The sequence below is a fragment of the Papaver somniferum genome, chromosome 8 (assembly GCF_003573695.1).
Source record: "Papaver somniferum cultivar HN1 chromosome 8, ASM357369v1, whole genome shotgun sequence".
Classification (NCBI taxonomy): Eukaryota; Viridiplantae; Streptophyta; class Magnoliopsida; order Ranunculales; family Papaveraceae; genus Papaver; species Papaver somniferum.
This window is the reverse complement of record NC_039365.1, coordinates 65,349,634-65,366,218: the sequence shown is the minus strand read 5'-3', so window position 1 is coordinate 65,366,218 and position 16,585 is coordinate 65,349,634. Positions and strand designations below refer to the sequence as shown.

Sequence of the window (16,585 nt, the reverse complement as noted above, 5' to 3'; positions counted from 1 at the left end):
GAGATGCTAACAGTGACGAAGAGGAGCCGACTGCTGCAGACGAAAGCACGGAACCGGACAAGCAACAAAAACGGAAGAGGGTCGATACCCCTTTTTTACGAACGGAGTTTCCAGAGTTCGAACAGAAGAAGGGTTTCCTTTTGGACCATGCACAAAGAAAGGCATCTAGGCCCGAGACACCAACGTTCCATGGCCGAACTAGCAGCGCGCCGGTACGAAGATCACCAGCCGCACAGACCTGTAGCCAAAGGTCAATCAAACTTTTCCTGGTAACCTCTACATGTCTTGCCTTTTCGATTTTTATCCTCATTTATCACCATCTAGTGCTTACCCCGCAATAATGTCATTGTTACGTACCAAGCAGTGGACTTAATGTTGATGGTGGTTTTTAGTTCAATGCTAAAATTGTAAAACCCTGTATTTAATGCACCACCATTCTGCAAAGAAGACTGAGCCATTTAAAAGTGATGAGTGCCCAGGCCTCTTTACTTACATTTATATTGAGCAATTCTGTATATTTATGTGAAATTTATCAAGAATTGTGCGTGCAAAGTTATGCTTTCCTTTGATATTAAATTAGTGATTTTTTGTATAAGTATGCAAAACTCACCAAAAATTGATTGATTTTGCGGCAACCCGCAAAATTCAGCTCTTTAACCTAATTTTATCAATTTGCAAAAATTAGGTTTTTTGCGCCATGCGCGATATTTCGAACCCTATTGGTCGAACTAATCTTAGATACACTAGGAAATTGATCCAACATGGAACTAGTAGGAGCAAGATTCTACCAAAATCAGAAAACAAGAAATAAAGAGGAACTGCTGCAAGTAAAAGCAGCAGCAAAGGGAGCCGTGGCCACGCCACTTGGCTGGCCGATATACTCCAACAGACGCCGCCCGTGGCCGATCGGCCACACTCCATGTTGCCGCTTGCCAGCCCTCTTTCCCATCGACCAATCAGATTGCTTTAAATGCACCACACGAACTTTTAAATAAAGTTGGAAGTTGGATGGTCGACACACCTAATTCCTTAAGGAATTTAATATATGCTGCCCATTTCAGTCTTAAAACAATCATGGCCACACATTTTGGCCAGTCGATTTATCAAACCTAGTCGCCTCCTAATATGGTCGGACAAGCGCCATCGTGTACACCGGCGGGCCTACTAACGCCTAGGCCGATCGGCATCTCCCCGACTCGCAAGCGGAGCCACTAAACGTTTACCAAAACAGTTGGACACACGAGTTAAAAACCCTAATTTCTATTAAGCGACATTACATTACTGCCTCAAAACGATCTTGGCCGCCCAAATTCACCAGCCGAATTGACCGGCCTAGATTCAATCTCAATCAACAAGCAAGGTGCAGATATGTTCATCCACGGCCCGGCTATTGTGTTGGTCGGTCGAACAACTCCCAGCGCGCGGCTAACACCAAAAGCCGTTAGCCAAAAATAGGTTGGCCACACAGATTTTTTTAAAACCTAAATAAATCAACGACAACCATTAATTTCCGCAAATCATCTCGACCGCCCAACTTCGCCAGACGAATCGACTGGCCAAACTCCTATTCTAAGCGCTCAACAAAATGTCGTCGTGACCATTGGCCGCTCCTCTTCCATAAGGAATAATCAGTCGCACTGCGGCCTACCCATGTGGCTCCTAAAAGGTTGCCCGAAGATGGCTGACCGCGCTTCTTATAAAAGTTTTAAATAAATTAGAGGCAACCAATAACTGCCGCAAATCATCTCAGCCATCCAATTTGGCTAACCTATTTAACCGGTCTAGATTTAACTTGGACCGACCAATAGCATGTCAAAATGGCTACCATCCGTCACTCTCCAATAGGGATTGACCGGCCTACCTTTTGCATGCATAAATAGCTCCCAGCAGTTCCCTGAAAGTGTCCGGTCACGTTCCTTTTAAGACGCTAGGTTATGCGACCAACCAAGACAGGCTCTATACTACGATGCTTCACATGCATCGATTATTTTGAGCTGCTTGCTTAATATCTATGCTTTACATGCATCAAGTACATATGATATTTTATGAGTATCGCTTTCACAAGTAACTCAGTTATTTAACATAATAGCGCCACATGCTATTCTTTGCGGCAAGTCTCATGACTTGGCTCGCCACACATGACCACCCGCCACCTAGCTTGCGCGTGATTGGTCAGAATAACTAGGTCTTACAAATAAGACCCATTCAGCAGCCTGATGGATATTTTCCACGAAAATACTCGAGACATCAAACATGTCAAAAATTGGGGGAAGTTCATCAGGGTATTGGTCTGGCGGTTTACAGCGTGCGGCGTGCAACACACCCATTATGAGAAATTATCAGGATAACGAGCAGTTAGTGGCAGCGGAGAAGTAGTGGATGCAAACCGACCTGTCTCCCCTCATAGTATGGACGTGGTTTTAAACAACCCCACTTCTCTGTCACTATACTATTTCCACTTCCTATGAGATCAGGGTGCATTCAATTATGACTGGTATGAATAGGTTTCAACCTATTACAACCAACGACAGAGTTTTGGTTATTAACACAGTATCCGGAAAAACACTAAGAACTGATCGAAAAAGCGAGGGGTACAACAACCACACCCAATATTTCGATTAGCAATCTGTATGTACTGACTCCAATATACTTTTAAGAGAATCAACTAGACAGTCAGACTCAATCTTAATAAAAGTATATCAAAGAGTTATATGTCTCTTTCTTGATTTAATACTTACTCAAGCAAATAGAAATCTGCGAGTCTAATTGAATACAAGAGAAAACACTTGAACGGTACCAAAGACCAATGTTCAAGGATGATTCAATTTCAATCAACAACCAAAGGTTGGATTTCCCAATTGATCGATTCAAACGCACAACCTGTGATATTTCAATTACATAACAAAATATAATGCGGAAAATAAATAACACAGACACCAGAAGTTTTTTTAACGAGGAAACCGCAAATGCAGAAAAATCTCGGGACTTAGTCCAGATTGAATACACACTGTATTAAGCCGCTACAGACACTAGATTATTACAAACTAACTTCGGTTTGGACTATAGTTTAACCCCAATCAATCTCACACTGATCCAAGGTACAGTTGCGCTCCTTACGTCTCTGATCCCAACAGGATACTACGCACTTGATTCCCTTAGATGATCTCACCCACAACTAAGAGTTGCTACGAACCAAAGTCGAAGACTTTAATAAACAAATTTGTATCACACAGAAAAGTCTACGATAATAGATAAATTTGTCTCCCACAGAAATACTTACGAGTTTTTGTTCCGTCTTTTGATAAATCAAGGTAAACATGAACCAATTAATAACGGGACTTATATTCCCGAACAACAACCTAGTATTATCAATCACCTCACAATAATCTTAATCGACTAGCGAAATAAGATATTATGGAATCACAAACGATGAGACGACGATGTTTGTGACTTGTTTTATATCTTGCCTATCGGAGAAATCCATCTCAAGCCAATCTTTACGATTGTACTTAGTACGATAGAAACAGCAAGATCAGATCACACAACTTCGAGAAAGTAGTATCGGCCTGGCTTCACAATCCCAATAAAGTCTTCAAGTCGTTAACCTACAGGATCTCGATAGAAACCTAAGGTTAAAGGAGAATCGACTCTAGCTTATACAACTAGTATTACACATGAGATGTGGGGATTAGGTTTCCCAGTTGATAGAATTCTCCCTTATATAATCTTTCAAATCAGGATTTGCAATTTAAGTTACCTTGGTAACAAATCATTCAATATTCACCGTTAGATGAAAACTTGATTAGATTCAAGCTAATATCTTTCAACCGTTAGATCGAAACTTAGCTTGTTACACACAAATGAAATGCACGTTTTTAGGTTTGTGTAACCGTACCCAAACATGTACATTTAGTTGGTTCAACAGTAGTTAACCAAATGGTTAGCCATATGTGCACTTTCATATCAACCATATTCTTCTTTATCATAACTAGTTCAAATGACTCAAATGAAATAGTTAGAGAGTTGTTCAATTGCTTAGATCTTTATCATAGACAAAATTGAAACAAAAAAAATTTGATTCACTCGAATCGATTCATGAACTTTATAGCCACGGTTTGCAATTATGCATTCCTTAGTTTATATAGGTTTAAGTTCACAAATAATTGTTTTTAGAAAATAACCAACTTAAGTACGTGAACTGGTACGCGGACTTAAGTACCCGGAATAAGTTTGTTTTTAGTTTACAAATTCCAGCAGAATTTCTCGGGATGAGAACTTCCGACAGTACGCGGACTTGGTACGCGGACTCTGGTTCCGGTTTTCCTAAGCAGCAAAGTACGCATACTTTGGTTCAAGGAATAAGGACTTACACAGATATGTGTTACCACATAATGTTTATATCCTTCCATGGTTATGTAATATAAACTCTCATTTCAATCATTGAAACATTCTTAGAGGACGTTATATAGTTGTTATTCACAAACCATTTTTCGTCAAAGCTATTTTCAAGTGATTGACACTTAACATGACTTTCGTCACTAGTAAAGATGAACTTGGCAAAAGAGAAAGCTTACCAACACATATTTCGAGAAATAGATAAGCGAGATAAACTCGGCTCGAAATAGCAAATGTGTATAATCATAGTCTATATAGCAAAACGACTTTTCTCTCAAGATATGAGATAGAGTAGATAAACTTTTGAGTGATAGATAAGTTCAAGTCTCCACATACCTTTTAGTCGATGAAGTTCCACCAGTTCCTTGAGTAGTTCTTTATCTTTGTATGATGATCGCCATGGAGTCTTGAGCACAACTACACTTTCTATCCTAGTCTGAGACTTAACTAATAGTAGACTAGAAATCAAGACTTATAGTTTTGATCACTAACATTGACAAACATGCTTGAGATAGAAATGCATGCGAGTTCGACCGAGCAGTGCTCTACCACTGATAGCTTACATTCCGCAAGCCAGTTTCATATTCTGATACAAGTCATAAAACAACCACACCTTCAGAGTTAACCATTCTGATCTCATCACCTTCTTCGCTTCCCCCCTAAGATCAACCTCTCTCCTTCATTTTGTGACCGAAGCAAGACTGGAACTGCCATTTCTTGGTTTGGGCCAGGATTGTACTGATTGATCTCTTGAATCTAAAATACTCTTGTGTAGTGCATTTGTTTTGAATTCGTTTCTCATCAACACACCCAAATTTACCAAAACTAGCAGAATCAGTTTTTACCCCAAAACACCTTGTTAACAAATCTTTCGGGGTCTTGTATTTTCCCCTTTCCGTATGTTATATTATTTTACCATTATAATAAGAACATCATAAGTAGTACGTAATCAATTCTAGTAGATAAGTCCATCTTAATTGTGATCGATTATAAAACTCGTTCTTTTAGAATTCGTCTCTTGAAAGATATATAACAAGTTTCAGCAGAATTCAGATCTGATTATTTGGATATGACTAGATTTATCTTGGATGTTAATTTTTGAGATCGTCCAAGTACTCTTCTATACAATCAGGTTTACAGACTTTGTTGTCTTGACTTTCTGATAGTGAAGAGGTAGAGATATGAACTCTATATACATATTATTCAAGGATCATTAAGTTGGTCTACTTGCAATTGTATTAGGTTTTGTCCATATAGGTTTCCGAACGAAAAATTTAGTGGTGTACGTACTTGGCACCCTCCCCTTTTCAACCTTAATCACCAAGTGTCGGGTACGTGGAATCGACCTTGTAATTTTTGATCAGAGTATACACACAGTTGGGAACAAAATAATCGTGAATCAGCTTCTGATGGTAAAATTTTCTCCCTTGAAACGTCCATCTATCTTGCGATTATTTGTTTTCGCTCTGAAGATCTAGATATTTGTCCCGAATGTAAGTGTAGCATAATGGTTGCCAGTTGGTTATCCTCATATGACTCATTATCCATTTGTTGCAATAGTTGGATATACACTTTGGTTCTTCGTTAAACTGATTGAAATAAGACCAATGAATCATTTTTTTTAGTAAATAAAGATTTTTTTCTAAAAAATAGATAGACAATTGCGAAATCTGTGAAAGCAATGTGTGGATTAGTTAAGGGAGAGGTGTATATGTGATAGGAAATATAGCCATTAACGGTAAAGACTCAACCGGTGAACTCCAATTCCCATAGTTGAAGAGCATATTTTATCATCCACATGAGATGGATAGGCATATTATTGATTTTTCAGTGCCCATAGGATTAGAGCAATCACAAAGGAGTAGGAAAATAAGTTAATTTCCCCATTGCCACCCAACTGTAGGATAGGCAAATGCAAGAAATGGATGGGCAACCACTCAAATTTGGAAGTTTGCTCATCCCATCTCAAGTTGAGCCGGGAGTCTTAACTTGAAACGACCAAATTAAACCAAGTTAGTCGGCCTAGGGAAGGCCGAGACTCGACTTCTATTGCCAATAACGGCTAGTTCCATCTAACGACTCTAATCTCATTCCCTATAAATTTAACTATTTTTAGCTCTAGTATCACACCTTCTACATCAAAAATTTCTTATAATTTCTCTTTCAACTCAAATTTTCGCTCTCAAACTCTTAATCTCTAAATCAGAATATTTTTTTTTCCAAAAAATGACTACTTCATCACAACCATAAAATACTTCAATAGAAAACTCGTGGTCCAAAGTCTAGTTTGGATGAAGATAAATCTATTTGCAAAGCTTATATAACACTTACGTTTTATCTATCAATGGTGCTCAACAAAAACATAATACTCTTTACGGGAATATTCTAAGATTTTTAGTCAAGAAACTGAGAATGTTCAAAAGCATAATGCTTATGGGTTATCAGGTCGTAGTTAATACAATCAGCAAATACATGAACCTATTGTTAGCTTTAATAATGCAAATGGCTCATAAAATATCAAGTTGTGATATTGAAGTTGAAGTCGTAAGTCGCATTTCAAATGGTTTATTTGATTTTAAATATTCAAACTGCAGCAACGAAAAACTCGAGAGGAACGACAAAGTAAATACGCTACGAATTTTAAGCAGGAAGCTTGTTTCCACATCCTCAGAAAGTTGAACCGATATAAACCCTATATGTTGAATGGAAATCAAGTACCAAAGGAATCACCTTACGAGACTACAAATGATTCTCAAGGGGTTTCCTTATTCTTAACCTGAAACAAGCTCGAACCCTCGTCCCAACACTGGAGGAATCCCACATGGTAATTATATTTTTGATGTTTATGGAAATGTATAAAAAAATTGATGGAAAGGTGTCAAAAAAGCAGAAAGGCACCTTAAGATGTCGCGCATTGATCAACTTCATAATACAACCTTTAAGGATTTTTGAAAAACAAGAAAAAACCGATATTTTTAAAATAGTAGAGCATAAGAAAATTATTTCAGAAATGCGGAAAGGTCGTCAGGCGGTTGAAAAGAATTTATTTAATGCGCACATGAATAGAATCCTGAGAATGCACACGACAAGAATGAATGTTGCACAACTACGATTCTAACAAGATGAGTTTGATGAAGTTCAAGCATAAAAGGCACGACAATGTCCAACAAAAATTGACATTGATTTTGATAAATGAAACTTACATGAGAATGAAACTACCATTACACTTCTTTAGTTTAGTGTTAAATTATGAGTGTCATAGTTAGTTCTAAATTTATTGTAATCTTTAATTTTAAATTCAATGTAATCTTTAGTTTCAATTCAAATGTTTGTTTAACCCAAATTACATAAATCCGAATTACACATATCAAATTACACAAACCAAACTACATTCGTAAAACTAAAATAATTGAAATGGTAACTATAAAATAAAAACAAAGTAAATCCTGTGAATATTTTTTCTTTTGAATTTAACCCAGTTGTGGCAGTGAGATCCTCCCCTAATCTTAATCGTAAACATCTGTTTTGAATTATGTCTTCTACCATTCTATACTCTCTTGTGGGCACACCATGAAGTGGTTGAACTTCTTTCCTCAAATATTTATCTAGAAAACTTTTACAACTGGTAACCTATCGGGTCTCCTCAAATACCATATTATGCAAAACGATGCACGTGAGCATAACCCTGTTCATTTCGATTGGTTTAACTGAACGATATGGTCCAAAAATTACATAAAATTTCCTCTTCAAAATTTCAAATGCTCGTTCGACATCCTCCCTACATGCCATCTGCTTCCTGTTAAAATACCTTATGTCACGGTCCTCCTCGTCTTCGGGCATCTGAGCATAATCTTGAACTAAAGTTAACCATGCTGGATAAATTCCGTCTGCAAGAAAATACCCCATGTTATAGTTATTTTCATTGACAGTGAAATTTGGAGCTGGAACATTTCCATACTACAGTTCTTCAAACAAAGGCGACTTATGCATTATATTGATGTTGTTATTTGGACCCGAGAGTCAAAAAAAAAATGTAATAGCCAACAATCATAAGAACTCGGCGCTTCCAGAACACCAATTGGTTTTGAGTACTTTATATTGACCTTACCAAGCATAAGGACATCCATGTCACACCTAAAACATGCAATCAAGGCTACCTAACATATGGGAATGCCTCTCTTCACATTTTCAACTAGTAGTCGGTCGGTATCATCTTGTGTTGGTTGTCGTATAAAACGTGGACCAAAATGGTTGAGTATAGTTTCTCAAAAATACTGAGATTTTCGTATGTTGTTGTTTTTTTCAAACAAATATACTCATCACAGACATTCACTAGCATACCATAACCTAGAATCCCTAGGGTTGCAGTGACCTTTTATTCAGGACTATATCCTTTCTACATTTCATGCATCAATTTGATAGTTGAATTTATGGTTTACCTGATAAAGCACTCCGGTAAGCCTAATAACCAAGTGTTGCGGCAAACAGAAGTGACGTTGAAAATCTTCATCAAAGTACACACATCCGTTGATAAATAATCACATATCATTTGTTGATGTCTTTCTTCTCGAAATCTCCACGTATATTTGCTCTTGATTCTGGAGCTCGCGTACTTGCCCTGTATATAATTGTATCATGACATTCGTCATCGTTCTCTTATCGTTTATATCTTCATCCATCTGATCCAACTGATGCATCCACACATGTTGTTGATTGAGATAGAGTAGCGCACTGTCCGCGCTTTCTCATTTTCCAAATCGGGATCTATAAAAAGAAAAAAGAAATTAACTGGAAGATTGAAATAAGAAATATATTAAAGAATTTTGATGATATCTGTGAAAATAGAAAATAAATAGAAATAGTATGAGCTTATTGATGGATGAATGAAGATTTATATAGGCATGATTTACATATAGCCATTGGATTACCGGTTAGAAACATACCCGCTGATATCGAAGACGGAGACGACCAATTTCAGCTGAAAACCGAAACTCGGCTCAATCTGGAGTGAACATCCCAATCAAGGAATCATCCCTGCTATTCTCTTTTCCCACTGCGAGAGAATGAGTTTGCCCATCCATATGGACCATCAAATAAGTTATTTTGCAAGTCTCCACTGGACTTGCTACTGAGGAGGCATGTTGTCGTGCTTTAGTGACATTTACTTTGCCCTCAAGAGGCATGTTGTGTTTTAGTGATTTGTAGGCTCGCAATAACAAAGCACACTCTTACACCCTAGAAGGATAAAACTAGGGGTGCACATACCCTACCCATATCCGCCAACCCTATCCTACCCGCCAGTTTTTTAACCGTATCCTACCCTATCCATTATTTGGCAGGTAGGGTGGCGGGTAAAGATTTTCTTAACCGCCAGTAAACGGGTAGGGTGGCGGGTATAGGCCATATCCTACCCACCCTACCTAGGAGTGCACATACCCTATCCATACCCGCCAACCCTACCCTACCCGCCAGTTTTTTAATCGTATCCTACCCTATCCATTATTTGACGGATAGGGTGGCGGGTAAGGATTTTCTTAACCGCCAGTAAACGGGTAGGGTGGCGGGTATAGGCATATCCTACCCACCCTACCCGTTGTGCAGCCCTAGATAAAACCTTCTCTCAGTCCATCTTTCTCTTCCTCTGGTCCAAATTAGTATTAGGGTTTATTCATCTAGAAAGCAAAAATGCGCCCTCCAAGAGGTGGTGGTGGTTTCAGAGGTAGAGACGGTGGTCGTGGGAGAGGATTTGGGGGTGGCGGTCGTGGGTTTGGAGGTGGTCGTGGTGGCTTTCGAGATGAAGGTCCTCCTTCTGAAGTCGTAGGTCAGTCTCTCTCTAGGGTTTTAGTTTCTTGTTTTGTGATACACTTAATCCATTTTTTTCTTACCTAATTGATTTTGGTATTGTTGTATTTGCAGAGGTTTCATCTTTCTTACATGCTTGCGAGGGTGATGCAGTAACGAAGCTAACACATACAAAGATTCCATATTTTAATGCTCCAATCTATTTGCAGAACAAAACCCAGATTGACAAAGTCGATGAAATCTTTGGTCCTATCCATGAATCAGTAAGTTTTTAAGAGGTCTTTATTCTGTGGAGATCATTTCCATTAACTTCTTTGTATATTTTCGTTGTTGTGATTTAAATTTGTTTGGCTGCAGTTATTTTCGGTTAAAATGATGGAAGGCATTGTTGCAACTTCATATTCATCGGGAGACAAATTCTATATTGATCCAGCAAAATTGTTACCATTAGAGAGATTCCTTCCACAACCTAAGTATGATTATCCTCAGCATGATCTACCGAAAAGTTTAAATTCATTTTTGATTTCTTTAAGTGTTTGTTTATGCTTCTTTGCTGCTTGCTTGTTTGTTTATGCTTCTTTGTTGACTCGGCGTCTGAATCTGAGTCAACCTCTGACTCGGACCGAGTCAGCAGTCAGACCGTTTGTTTTCCATTTTGAGTCATATCTGACTCGACCTCTGACTCAGACATAACTCCTGACTCGGACTCATTTGAGTCAGGTAACAAAATACCCCTGACTCATGGGACCAAAACACTGACTCACTTATTTCCGAGTCAGATGAGTCAGATCTGACTCAAAACAAACATATCGACTCAGATCCAGATAAGTCAGGTGATTTCACTCAGATCCAGATGATTCAGATCCAGACGACTCAGATGAGTCAGGAGTAAACAAACATGGAGTCAGACTAGGTTTTAAGAATTTGCTCTAGTTTGCTTTAGGAGTTTCTTTTCTTTTCCTTCCGGATAGAAATCATTGGTTCTGGTCACCAAAATGTTTTGGTATTTTTAGATGTGGCTTTCTGGAGAGGGTTATTTGTACCTTTCATCAAAGCTTGCTACAGCAATGTTTAATTGTGGTGACATACCATAGAGTTTGCAGAATCAATTTACCATGCTTATTATATACGCTTTTGACTGTTTATTGTTGAGGCTTTCGCAACTGTGGGAAATTGATTTTGGGGCCACCTATAGCATTGCGTGCATCAGTCTATTTAGTCTCCTTTCCTTTCCAGAGTATCGTGGTTTGTTTGTGGTTTGAATGTTCATCTTCTCACATGGATATTCGCAATGCAGGGGTTCACAATCAGCTTTTAGAGGAGGTGGTCGTGGAGGAAGAGGTGGCTCCAGAGGAGGAGGTCGTGGTGCTCCTTTTCGTGGTAGGGGTGCTCCAAGGGGTGGCAGAGGTCCTCCTAGAGGTGGACGTGGTGGCTTATTTCAAGTACTTTAAAGCAGCAGTCCTCTCTTGTAATCTTTTCTGCTTATTCGTCTCACTTTATTTTCTCAGTCATCTTGGTGGACTTATTTCAAGTACTTTAAATGCCCAAGTTCAGCATGGTTTTTGTAGCATTAGTGCTACTCCTTTCGCTGTTAATGATGTAGTGTTTCTTTTTATCACTCAAGCAAATACAAATTTTATATCAGAACTCCAAAAAGAAAAAGAAAAAAGACGGGTTTCATCAGTGTAATATTGCTCCTTTAATCTGTCAGCTAAATTTTCTCATGATATAGCTTGTAATACAGATAGGTTAAGCAATGAACAACTATTACTATCGAGTGCTGTCTATTGTTAAGCATTGGGTTGTCTTGCTTTTTGTTGTTAGACATCTCTGATTAATGAATTCTCATTCATCAGATAAGTATTCTGATTCATCATCATTAACTTACTTTTACAATCCTCGAACTCTTATTCAGATTGAAAAGATTGTTTTGTATTTTGCTTATTCTGTCTTTTCATTTGGTTTTCTTGTAATGCATACTTAAAAGATTGTTTAGTATTTCAGTATTTCTTCCTTTCTTTATTTGGTTTTCTTGTAATGCACAATTAATGTTATATCTGTTCTTGAACCTAATTAATGTACTATCATAGAGAGTTTTATCCCCGTTTGGGTTCTAATTGTTTAGAAGATTCATAGAGAGTTTTATCCCCCCGTTTGGGTTCTAATTGTTTAGAAGATTCGCTTTGAAGCACGACCCAGGAAGCTGCATCTCCGAACTGTCTTTTGTTCTTTGCTTATGGATGTGCCATCAAGAATTTGTTTTCTTCCAACTACTTGATCCTCTTGTTTATTGGTATCCTGCACTCTATTTGCCATCAAGAATTTGGTATCCTGCACTCTATTTGCCAGATTCCATCTTTTTAAAACTGGTCTCCTCCACCTTGCTTTAAATGATGACTCGAGAAACATACTCGAGGTACCATGAGTATCTTCCGGTTTTCATCCATCCAATGCAGCTATTGAGGAAATATGAAACGCATTATGAGAACCAGCACCATGAGTGTGTTCCGGTTTTCATCCAACCGACGATCTTTGAGGAAATATGAAATGCATTATGAGAATCCGGTTTTGTGCACATTTTTAACTACTTACCAATGTAATAAAAATGTCATTTCCATTCTTTTGAAACCTGAATATAAATTTGGATCTTGATGATTTATTTATGCAAAATTTGATGCTCTGTTACTTGCAAGTCCAGTTCAGTCTTCAACATATGTTGTTGGGGGATCATTTCTTAAGTATCTTTATTCATCCATCCTGATAGAGTCGAAGTTTAGGATACTGGCCATTTACTCGGAACTGCTAGTCCACTATTTTGAGGTGCTTCATGACTCTTCTCGCCGTAGTTGCTAATAGTACTGCTAAGTCTGTTAGTGTAACAAACTAATAAGCATCCAGTCCCAGTAACTATTCCCAGCTGTTGTATTCCATATCCGACTAAGTTACTTGAATTACCAAGTCTTGGTGAGGCTCGAAGTTCTAAAAATTGGACTAGCCTGCCTGAACTAGCAACAGGGAGGACGACTGAATCATGCTTCAAGCAGAATGAATCAGTGTTCTCCAGAAACCCATCGATTTATAGTGTTTCAATGACCAAGGGAGTATCAAGGCCCCAAGTTCGAGCCTGATGATGAGCCAGAAGCCCAGACTTCCTACTGACGGTCGGTCATGGCAACGCCACATCCCAGAATGAGGAGACCACATCATGCGCTGTGTGTCCTTACACGTCCAATAGGATTCCAAAGTGTCTAACTTCACTGTTATGATTTGTTTGCTCGCTGCCAAGTGATAATCATTTGGAAACCTTCAACTTCAAGAAAAGCATATCAGAGACTATTCCAGTAACCAAATCAGCTTTAATGTGAAATCCTTGGGGTTACGCTAAGCTAGATAATACGTGAGGCTGAGATGTGTTCTTACTGCGGGCTCGTCACCAGTAGTCATTGCAAGAGCAAACACCGTTTCTAAAATGGTGAAAACGATTGGAATCTCTCACAACAATCTCCCTCTGAACAAGATCTGATGCTAACTTCATGAAGTTATGGCAATCAACACAAATCCTAATGTTTTTCATAATTCTTATGATAGGACCACGATAACATGAACTACCACCATTCATAAGAGCAAAAACCAGTGCCAGCTTCTCACTATGATAATACAATTGCTCCTGTTTATGCTCCTCCTCCATATCTTGCAGAGCAAAACTAATCTCTGGTACATAACCAATCTTCTTCAAATTTCTAATCAGTCCCTCTAATTCCGCATATACGGCATCTTTTAGCGGGTGGAATTGACCTCCAGCGGCAAATTCATGAACTTCATTCCCAACCTCAATCCAACTCAATCCTGGTTCTTTCCTCACTTTAAACCCCTTCATTTCGTTCCTGATAAGAGCCGCATCTTTAAAACTACCATTTGAAGAATATATATTTGACATTATTATATACCCTAACGAGTTCTTCGGCTCCAATTCTATCAACTGCATAGATGCAGTTTCTGCAATTTTCATTTCACCATGTTTCCTACAAGCACCTAGGAGGGCACTCCAGACCACAGGATCGGGTTTCACCGGCATTCTGTTTATGAAAGCCTCTGCTTCGTGAATTCTCCCTGCTCGTCCAAGAATGTCTACCATACAAGCAAAATGATCATTTTGAGGGGATATTTCATACTTTTCAAACATGGTCTCAAAAATTTCAGTTCCTTGATCTACTAGTCCTGCATGGCTGCAAGCTGTGAGAACTGCAACAATGGTGGCTGGATCTGGTTTAATATTCATACTCGCAAAAAGTTTCAACGCTTCCCTACCTTGCCCGTGAATAGCGTAAGCCTTCAACATCGAGTTCCATGATATCCAATCACGAGTATCCATAGAATCAAAAACTTGTTCCGATAATGTGATTGACCCACTCCTAGCATAGGCATGTATTAGGGCATTAGAGAGCACCAAATCACCATCAAACCCACATTTAAGCACAAGTGAGTGAATGGCGGAACAATGCCGCGCACTCGCAAAACCTGCACAGGCTTTGATAACAATTGAGTAAGTATAACTATCCAGATCCAAACACTCTCGACGTAATTGGCAGAACAGCAGGAGAGCTTGTTTTGGATCTCTATCTGCAACAATGGTTATGATCCCTGTCCAAGATACAATATCTTGATTACCATTTATCTCAGAGAAGAGCTTATAGCAATCATCTATTCCCGCTCTAAGCTCCGAGTAAGCTTTCACTAACGCAGTCACAACCTCAACTTCCCACAAAAAACCCATTTTGGTCACGAGACAATGCAATTGGCAACATTTCTCCAAACCCAAAAGACCACCATTTTCGCCAATATAACCAGAACAACTGATAGAGGCTGTCACACCTAAAAGTGTCACACGATCAAGTCCAACACCAGTTCGGTGCATTTCTGAAAATAATTGAAGAGATCGGTCACCTTGATTACATAGCTGAAACCCTCTGATCATCGAATTCCAACTAATAAGATTGCGAACTGGCAAGTTTTTAAATACCAACCAACCATCACCTGTATGGTCATCGGCGTCATTCTTGCAATACATAGTAATTAGAGAATTGCCTACATAAACATGTTCATCGAAAGACGTTTTTAAAGCAAGTCCATGCACCTGCTGACCTCGATGACGATCACAAGAGCCAAGAACACTTGCAAACGTGAAGTCATTCGGAAGATGATGACAGAGCATACATGAGAAAAGCTTAAAGCATTTGTCAGGTTGGTTATGTTGATAATAACCAGAAATTAATGCAGTCCAAGAGATTAAGTTTCTCTCAGGCATTTCATCAAACACGTATTGAGCATAATCCAACTGACCACATTTTGAGTAAAAATTAATAAGATGATTTGTGATAAAAAGGCTGGGTTTAAGGTTTAGAGAGAGAAAGTGATGATGAAGGGCTTGGCCTTCCGAGAAGGATTTTTTAAGAGCACAAGCATGGAGGAGAGTTGTGTAGGTTTGAGAGTAGATAAATAAATCGGAGTTATGAAAACGTTCCTGGGCATAAAATAGTGTGAGAGCTTTGTCAAGTTGTCGTTGTACGCAGAGAGTGCGCACGAGATGCAGGAGTGATTCAGGTTCAGTAATTTGTTTGGTGATAGTGGATGGTGGGACTGTAACTGCGGTGGTGGAATTGTATCTTCTAGTGAAGATGATGTGGTTGTGGTGGTAGCGGGAAACCCGTTTTGATCTCCAACTGATCATGACAGACAGAGACAGTGGTGGTGGCCGTAGTCTTCATACATTCTATTTATATGAAGGTAAAGTACAACACTTGGCTACTGTCAAGTAGCAGCTGCCTCCTTATAACATCAGGAGGATTATTATACGACCCTTTAGTCACTCCTGATTTTCGAACATACTTGGTCAGTTTGTCAGCTGGACCATTACAAACTCTATTTACATTTGTTATAATCTGTTAGAGCATAGCTCGGTTGAACCCACCAAGTGTTGGTATGTCAAGTTTGGTTGTTATATTTTAGTTAATCAAAACTCATTTTAAGAGTAGTTTAATTATGCACTAGAGTCAATTTCGTATAGGTTAGCTTGAAAGTATTAGGATATGAGACATTACAAGTATTGCTAAGACTTGAAGAAGTGAAGAAGTAAGAAGCTACAACGACAACATCATCCTTCCACTTGAGGTTAGTGATATTTGACTTGAACTATTTCATTCCCTAAGGTATCTTTCAAGTCGTGCATATTGAAAACGAAACTGCGAAGCATGAACACTCTAGATAGACATAGTATTAAGGAATATAATATGAAGTTTATTTCTTAACCATTAAACTTTGTAAATAAGACATCGACATAATCGTTTAAATGCTATTGTGATTATGTATGGGTATGAGGTCAGGATTTCAT

The 16,585-nt window shown here is 38.7% G+C and overlaps 2 protein-coding genes across 2 annotated transcripts; one reads left to right on the top strand and one right to left on the bottom strand.

Annotated features, from left to right (window-relative positions):
- Positions 1 to 10,029: 10,029 nt before the first annotated feature.
- Positions 10,030 to 12,076, top strand: LOC113301656 (putative H/ACA ribonucleoprotein complex subunit 1-like protein 1). Its single transcript, XM_026550442.1, has 4 exons — positions 10,030 to 10,216; positions 10,312 to 10,460; positions 10,555 to 10,670; positions 11,495 to 12,076. The coding sequence occupies exons 1-4, from the start codon at positions 10,081 to 10,083 to the stop codon at positions 11,646 to 11,648; spliced, it is 555 nt and encodes a 184-aa protein (XP_026406227.1). The 5' UTR covers positions 10,030 to 10,080; the 3' UTR covers positions 11,649 to 12,076.
- Positions 12,077 to 12,736: 660 nt separating this feature from the next.
- LOC113302902 (pentatricopeptide repeat-containing protein At1g71420-like) lies at positions 12,737 to 16,030 on the bottom strand. The gene has a single exon (XM_026551867.1). The coding sequence runs from the start codon at positions 15,923 to 15,925 to the stop codon at positions 13,628 to 13,630; it is 2,298 nt and encodes a 765-aa protein (XP_026407652.1). The 5' UTR covers positions 15,926 to 16,030; the 3' UTR covers positions 12,737 to 13,627.
- Positions 16,031 to 16,585: the final 555 nt, after the last annotated feature.